The sequence below is a fragment of the Ylistrum balloti genome, unplaced genomic scaffold (genome assembly GCF_031769215.1).
Source record: "Ylistrum balloti isolate Yb309-2 unplaced genomic scaffold, AGI_CSIRO_Ybal_v1 Utg370628, whole genome shotgun sequence".
NCBI lineage: Eukaryota > Metazoa > Mollusca > Bivalvia > Pectinida > Pectinidae > Ylistrum > Ylistrum balloti.
The window spans coordinates 52,819-61,667 of NW_026782384.1; the positions used below are offsets into that span (position 1 = coordinate 52,819).

Consider the following 8,849-nt stretch of genomic DNA (forward strand, 5'->3'; position numbering starts at 1 on the left):
GACTTTTATCCTCCGATTTTCAGTGTATTTGTATGATATATATACATTACAGTCTTTTGTAAAAAGGTTTTCCAGTTAATTCAATCAATCCATTGAGAAAAAGTAATATATTTCTTTAGTATTTCACGTAGTTTTGGAAAAAAATTGAGACTAGCAGAATAATATTTCGGCAAGTGGTTCCAACAGGCTACTAGCCCCGGGCAAGTTCATGTACAATGAAAGAACACCCTAATCACCTTACAAATTAAACATTGACTAGTCCAACACCTCTAACATCTTTTGGGTTATCCAGATTTGGTTCCATGATTAGTTTCTACCGCACGACATTTTTAACCCTAACTATATGTATATATAATATTGTTTTCCAGTAAACACATATTGGTTTTATGATTTATCACTATATTTATTTTTTATATCAATTACAGTGTGACAATCACGTACAGAATGATGAATATAATGCACGAACTGATGTGTATCATAGTGTTTCCTAATTCAGCTTTAGCCGATATATGTATTTTCAAAACTTTTATATGAATTTTGATGTATTTTTATACTTTTTTATTTATAGTGCGCACGACTTTAATGAACACAATATGTTCCTTTAGATGGCTGTCACCGTTACGGTCGCTGCGTTTATACTGACGACAGAACCAAACTGATTATCAGTGTAAACAACTACAATCCGGGATATTTCTGGTTATAATATTGTAACGACTTTATCTGTAAAGTCAACAAAGATGTCAGAAGCCATGTTTACTCCAACACCAAAAAAAAAGAGACTTTTATCAGCATACAGACTAGGATGATGATATCAGGAAAATTGTATGTATACGACAAAACTCCATCAGTCAGAGTTTGTTTACCTGTAAACTATTGGGTTATGTCTACCCTTCTGAGCATACATTGATCGTCAGGGCACTTGACCTGTATTAGTTATATCTACTTTACATGGAGAAAGTGTATGATGCTATCGTGGTGGGAGCTGGAATTCAGGGAAGCTCAACAGCTTATAACCTTGTCAAAAATGGCCAGCATACCATGCTCCTTGAACAGGTAAGGAACGTGATTTCGATACGCATAGCTAAATATACGAACAATATATATGGCTGATGACTGATGTGATGTCATTTGAATTATTGGATGAGGGATATGAAATACATGTTTACTGAAGCACGCCTTCAAATTCATTATTCATTTATATTCAAACACAGATTGAGGGTAGTAGACACTGTTGGTGGATATTTATTGTCCGCCGTTAACCGTAATCTATATGCATTGTTTTAATTCACTCATGCACCTGTCATTCGTTTGAAATCGTCCTATTTATTTAAAAAAAAAGACGCATGCTTAGAAAGGCTAAGATGATAATAATCACTGATACGGATTTCGTTATTTGATCATGAAACTATTGACCTGATCTGTTAAACAAATAAAAATATGTAAACAATGATAGAACGGTCCCTCCTAACAAATGGTTAAAGTAGCAAAATCAATTTCACACTTTTTCAACAAATACTCCTAAATATAACTGCTTGAAACTGATAACCAAATCATTCATCAACTTATTCACAAACCCTTAACAACTATTTCACTGGTAATTCTTGATAATCACCTGATCTTGATCTACCTCATAATCGTTGAACCATTTTTGTACTGGAAGTATGATGGCATGTCAAATATGACAGATTTCTGTAAAACGTTTTGCTATAGCATTAATTCCCTCATTTGCTAACTCAATTTTCATTAATGGTCGATTTTCTAGAGAATCGCTTCTCTCCGTACATACAGGTTCAAAACTGACATGTTTCCATTCACATAACACTACCCACCTTATCCCAGCACCTTCCATACATCGTTATTTGGTTTGGAGAAACACATTCCCGAATGATTTTGTTTGATTGTTGAATATTCCATATAATGCAGCATTATCAACGTATATATATAGGAATGACAGGTACATCTACGGTAGAACGTCACACAGCGCCGGAAACAGAAGTCCTGTCTTCTGTAACCATCAGATTCTGATGTATATAGTTATATGTAATTGTTCATGGATAGGGTTTTTAGTTGTTTAAAAACTGTGCCACGTGGACACACAGGTTCTCGAACTGCCACAAGGAAATGGCTACTATATGATTCCTAAACCAATAAGCTGACTTTTAACTTTAATAAAATTTAATCAATTTAGACTTAGTATAATCAAATATCTACATTGTTTTTTAAATCCACAGTTTCCTCTCCCGCATTCCCGGGGAAGTTCCCACGGGCAAAGTAGGATTATACGGAAAGCCTACGGGAGTGAGGGGTATCACTACACGGAAATGATGCCGGAGGCTTTCCGACAGTGGAAGACGCTAGAACAAGAGACTGGAATCACTTTATTCAAGTACACAATTAGTTAAATATTGATAAAATATCAACTTTATTTATTTTACAACAATTGCGAAATAAGTTATTTGGTCTGGCAAGTGACTTGTTTTCACGTCCGTTCCGGGAACTTCGGACGGCTAGGTGAAAGGCAAGTGTATTACCACCCAGTAACCATGGTTATATCTCATCTCAAATAATCAAATAAATATACCTAAATGAATTAGACACGATATAATTTCCATTCTTTGTAAAGTTTATTATAAGAATAGGTTAAAGTATTTCTAAATAAACATAACGAATACCATAAACAACATTACAACTAATGATCTAACACTTATTGAAAAAAGGCAGACTGGCATCCTTTTTTGCGGAACGGATGGAGAAACTTTTATGACTGATGTACTCAAGTCGTTACATAAGAATTCCATGCCGTACACTTCGTTGGATTCAAAAGACTTACCGGAGAAGTATCCAATGCTGTGTTACCCCCCAGACTCTATAGGAATAGAGGACCCTTCAGGAGGAGTGTTGTTTTCAAACAAAGCGCTAGTGGCATTCCAGGTACTCTTGTTTCAGTCTGGAACTCTTAACTTAGTCTTGGCGGGCTGGTTCGAACTTTGGACCTCACAAACCTTGGTTATTGTATCCAAACAAAACTATTTTTAACCCAGAGTGTCTTTTTCTAATTATGCTATTGTATTTTTACAGTTAAAGATTTTTGTTTTAACACAGTCAATTTTTTTGTAGGCTATTCTAACAGGGGGCGCAACTACCCTGGTATTTAATGCACCCTGAAGTTAGTTCTCTCATGCAGTAGTAATGATTCTCTTCAGTTGGTATGCTTGCTCCAAACGCATTATGTTTGATGTACGTCCACTGAAGTACTCTCTCTTTGATCGATAATATAGTCTCCTCTATGTTCACTTCATTTGACACTTTCTAAGATATTGTTAATCATTGGTAATGGTACAAAAATCCAAACTGTAAAGAAGCCACTTGTATCCGATCGTTTTCCAGTAATATGCCTAGACAAAGCTCGCAAGAAAATTCTGTAAAAGTGTTGTGATTGTTTCAGAGTGAATTTATTAAGCATGGAGGCGCCTTGTGTGACAATGAGTCGTTAGTTGATATAATCCCGGGTGATATTGTGACAGTAAAAACAAGCAAGGGCAGATATAAAAGCCGGAACCTGGTCCTGACAGTTGGACCCTGGGCAACCAAACTACTCCCTCGCCTTGGTATCCATTTACCATTAAAGGTGATGTATAATATTTCTTTCGAATTACTTATTTAGCTTTTAACGATGAGATTTGAGGAAATACACATCAGAATCTTATTAATTTTCCTTAATATTCTCATCAATAATCCTCGAAGAAGGTTTGATCTATTTGCTTTTATATGAAATTCATGGAATTGCGCACATAATAACCGTTGAATGTTAACGAAATAGACACGGCTGTCAGAACAGTTAAATAATTCATGCTTTAAAAGTAATCATTTTTATTTTTTCCAAGCCGTTTTTCTTTTAAGATATTATCATTTCATTTTGTTCTACATTGTGTAAGCGGCGTGCAATGGTCGATTCAATTAAATGACGTCATGATTAACCAATACCACTCGTTATAAGTATTTAAATATTTCCCTGATTCCTGCACGGGTTTCAATCTAACAAAAAGCCATTAGTTTTCAACGTTAGTCTGCAGATAGTAATTAAACATTGAAGAAGTCATGTTATTTTTGTTTGTTACAAAGGCATTGCGAGTCAGCGTGTTTTACTGGAAGGAGAAAATTCCAGGAACCTACAGCGTGGAAAAGTTCCCGGTCGTGATTCAGGAGCATGGCACTTCAAACAACCATTTTTACGGATTGCCTTGCCTGGAATATCCAGGCTTGTTCAAGGTAAATGGATTCATTTATTATTACCGGGAGACCTTTACTTTGGGTTAGTGACCCAGCGTAGCATCGCCTTATCACAGCATACATTTACTCTTGGTTACTGACCTATTACCATCTGTTGTTGACCTAGCGCTGTCTCCCCTTATCAACTGAATCCACCTTTCACTGACCTGGTCAAACAGACATTTACTATCGGTTACTGACCTAGCGTAACGAAGGAATGCCTGATCAAGACATTTATGTCTGGATTTGGCAATGATAACTTGTCATTGATGTACTTTCAATGGGTATCATACGTAATGGATTACGTAACATTTATAAGTTCTGCGAACTCAATATGCCTACATCTCTGACCGAAAAAAAATCATGCTGATTCACTACCTAACACGTATGACGTTGGCGACGAGCTATTAAGTAGACGACGTTTAGATAGATTTTTTGTGGGCATGGTTGTTTCGAAGCTTTGCTATACTGACTCTTTCCACAACACATTTAACTAATCTGGCGATGGGAAAGAGCAAGACGACTTCAACTGGACGTCCAATAACGTACATTTCGTCTATCATACCTTAAACGATGTCCACATTCAGTCACATAATCTAACGTAGTTATGGTGTACTAAGATCAGTGGTTTTTAAGTCGTTAGTGTGATTAACGTGAACGTCATTATACTGTATATACACTTATCTGTACGTAGTTCTGTTGCCATCATGGACCGGAAGTTGATCCCGACAAACGAGATGACGTAGACTCGTCCTGGGTACTTGAGAAGACAAAGGCATGCATATCGAAGCAATTCCCTCTTTTGGAGCCTATTCCCGCTATCACGGAATCTTGTATATATACAGTACGTACGTTAATTTGTCCAACAATCATTGACTGCTACTGAATAATACAGTCGGTGATAGGTTCCTCTATCAAGCTTTCCTCCTTCCTCTTTTTGCACGTATCGATAACAACCTTCTGTCTTATAGACTGATACCCTCTTTTTTGTTCTGGTCTATTATCTACTTTCATTTAAGCATTTGTATCACGCGATGTTTCTTTTATTGTGGTTATATTCTTCTACAGAGGCAAAAACATTTTACAGTCTACTGTATGCCTGCAAATCCCTGTCATTCATAACAGATATAACGTCATTTCACGACCGTACAATGCATATAGATATATCAGTGGCAATTTGCCCCTTTATCAAGGTACAAGTATTACATAAGTTACATCACATACATGTACAAGGAACATAAAACAAATAAAGTTATAAACTAAAATCGAGAACGGTAGGGTAAATTTAGGTGTCTCCACACTATAAGATCTTTATAATTCTGCTGAAAATAATGTTAGAGGATAGGTCAAGACTTTGAAAGGCTAATAATGATAAAGTTGTTTCAGCAATGACAATTTTTGATACACATTGTGTTACTATGAGGATTGCACGAAAGAAAAACAAATAACAACACCATTCAAACACATATTTGCTACAATACTAGATTTAATTGAGAAACACAGGCATTTTAGAACTGGGAGAAATTCAAAATTTATGTCCAATCAAAGATGGGGAGGCGAACTAAATCTTATAACTCACAAAGCAGGAGAAATTGGTACTCATATAAATAGGTAGTGTTAGGATATGACTTAACTCGATATCGTTACATTTTAGTGGTTTCTAGTGAATAAGTGTTGATGTTATAAATAATGTTAATTAATTTGTAGGAATATTCTGCAACTTTGTTACACATGACTTGATCTAAAGTAGTTTTTAATTGCACGTGTTGGATAGACTCGGCTATTATTATCATCATTAAAAATTAAGCAGCACGCGACATTTTCTTTAATATAATGTCCATTTTAGGTGACGCCGGACAATAACTACGTGTTAGATAGACACCCAGACATGAGCAATGTGATCATCGGAGCAGGATTTTCTGGTAAAGAAAACATTCCTATTTGAAACTAAAAGCGCTTTTATATTCCCTGATGTATCTATATAAAAGAAAAACACAATCAAGTGCCTTTAATAGACATGTATCATTGGTTTTAATGACAAAAACAATCAAGTGCCTTTCATAGACATGTATCACTGGTTTTAATGACAAACACAATCAAGTGCCTTTCATAGACATGTATCACTGGTTTTAATGACAAACACAATCAAGTGCCTTTCATAGACATGTATCATTGGTTTTAATGACAAACACAATCAAGTGCCTTCCATAGACATGTATCATTAGTTTTAATGACAAACACAATCAAGTGCCTTTCGTAGACATATATCATTGGTTTTAATGACAAACACAATCAAGTGCCTTTCATAGACATGTATCATTAGTTTTAATGACAAACAAAATCAAGTGCCTTTCATAGACATGTATCACTGGTTTTAATGACAAACACAATCAAGTGCCTTTCATAGACATGTATCATTGTTTTAAAAGCAGATTCAATTTCTGCCAAGTCAATATTATAAGACATTGATATGTAACATACTGCCCTATGAATTCATTTGATGAGTGATTCGATAAGAATATAATTCGGACCATGTTTCATTTTATCATTCCGTGACTTTAAATGTTAACATGCATGTTCATAAACGTACCTGAGACGTGAAATAGAATGATAATTATAAATGTTGAAATTGACATTAATTAGATGCTTCGATATCACTTGAATCTCTTCGTATACAGTGGATTTTACACATCTTATCGACTACAATTACCACCAGATGCACTTGTTTGTTCTTATTGACATGGCCATTAAATGTAAATTAACGGGAAAAGGTGACTAATCTTTGCTTTATGTCTACTTGAAATCAGTCAATCATTATATACATATACTAGATTTGCTGTACCTATCTGAAGCACTGCGTGATCTAGAAACAAAACAAATGTTATTGCATTAATTTCACAGCGAGAATTCAAAGTGTTAACTCGTGTTAAAAAGTCTGGTAAATCCCTGTATGTTTATCTACTACTGTATCAGCCAGCGTTGCTTATACATATTTGTCTGTATGTTATTACCTATATGAGGTGGTAGACACTGCTAGTAGAGTGAAAGTCTCCGAAGCTTGCCATAATCTGCATGCCAAGCTTTAATTCATCCAGATAGCGGCACGATTCAGAATATATACATGTACTTGAAATTGCTAAATTTATCGAATAATGGGGCTTCTGCACAATCCCCTCCAACTTCTAAAATATTGATAACTTCGTATTTGCCTCCGTCGCCAAACAAAGGTTCTTGGAAGGACAAGACAACTATATGATTCAGTTTAATTTCATTATTTGACGAAAAAAAGTTATTTTCTTGTGTGTCTTTTGTACAATCCTTGACAGGTGCTTCTTTCTCATTACAGGACACGGATTCAAGTTGGCACCGGTAGTAGGGAAGTTACTGTGTGAACTCGTAATGCACAAGACATCATCTTACAATATGTCTCATTATAAAATCAAACGATTTTACAATTCGTCAAAACTATAAACAGAAACGTGAGAACCGTTTTGTTATCTCATGACTGTAGTACAAAACTCGACGCCTTAAGCATTTGATCATGAACGTCGACGTTAGAGTCAATTTGTCAAGTCAAACTTGTATTTATGTCATTCTATTAGCTTACTTAATAAAACAAAATGTTGTTCTCACGTGATACTTTGAGGCTACAGGTGATTTCATGTTATAACATTTGAAAGGGTTAGTTATAAACGTGGCAATCTTTATTTCAGACCAATAAATCTTGATCTCTAAAACCTTCGATATATAGTTACTATATACTATTGGGTGTAAGTCTGAGAGAAATTTATTAAATCAGATTTAAGACGATGATCTTAAATCTCTATATGATTAATTGAAGTAAACAAACAGGACTAGAATAAATGACGTGTGATCTATCAACAAAAAATTCTACTGTTTCGCTATTGATAACCCATATATGACCCTTGTGTGAGATAATAAAAACAAACAAAAACAAAACAAATAAACATATATACAAACAAAACACAAAACATCGGCGACACCCGCCAGGTAAATCTTACCAAATGTGAACACGGTGACCAGCACCGAAGGTACTAGATATTCTCCATAAATCAGACTAATAGTAATAGGATGATCAGAATCTATATGACTTGATAATGAGAATTTATCATTTAAACAGTTGTACCAAATGACTGGCGTAGTATATACTACAACCAATTCTTCATTTATTTCTAATTTTTATGTAATGTTAAATAACTATAAACTCAAATCAAATATTCGATTGTTTTTCCTTTTTAGTAGTACGCTGAACAAAATACGGCACACCCGCTGCGTGCTATATAATGCAAGTTAAGCTAAATGTTTTGTAGAAAGTGCTACAGGAAAGGATATAACCAATAGCTTGGATATTTACCCGAGGGTTCAAGGTATATTCATTCTATCGTGGCCAACAATTATGCATTTTTCGTATGGAAAGTTTTGAAATATATATCTATATATAAATAAGATGAATACAACCATTTTGTCTTTGAGGAAAATTTGTGATATACACTTATCTGTCGCTTGTTTTTCTTCTTATCAGATGAATTGACTTATGGGGAAACCTTTGTATCGAACCT

At 34.9% G+C, this 8,849-nt stretch overlaps 1 protein-coding gene across 1 annotated transcript; it reads left to right on the forward strand.

Moving 5' to 3' along the window:
* The first annotated feature begins 948 nt into the window (after positions 1 to 948).
* LOC132557135 (peroxisomal sarcosine oxidase-like) lies at positions 949 to 7,740 on the forward strand. Its single transcript, XM_060221624.1, has 8 exons — positions 949 to 1,053; positions 2,232 to 2,386; positions 2,718 to 2,931; positions 3,446 to 3,628; positions 4,123 to 4,269; positions 4,964 to 5,113; positions 6,116 to 6,191; positions 7,616 to 7,740. Exons 1-8 carry the CDS (start codon positions 949 to 951, stop codon positions 7,738 to 7,740), a joined length of 1,155 nt encoding a protein of 384 aa, XP_060077607.1.
* The last annotated feature ends 1,109 nt before the right edge of the window (positions 7,741 to 8,849 follow it).

Coding starts and splice junctions, on each gene's coding strand:
- LOC132557135 (XM_060221624.1), top strand. CDS start 949: ATGGAGAAAGTGTATGATGCTATCGTGGTGGGAGCTGGAATTCAGGGA. Junction 2,932..3,445: donor AAGCGCTAGTGGCATTCCAG/GTACTCTTGTTT, acceptor TGATTGTTTCAG/AGTGAATTTATTAAGCATGG. Junction 5,114..6,115: donor CGGAATCTTGTATATATACA/GTACGTACGTTA, acceptor TGTCCATTTTAG/GTGACGCCGGACAATAACTA.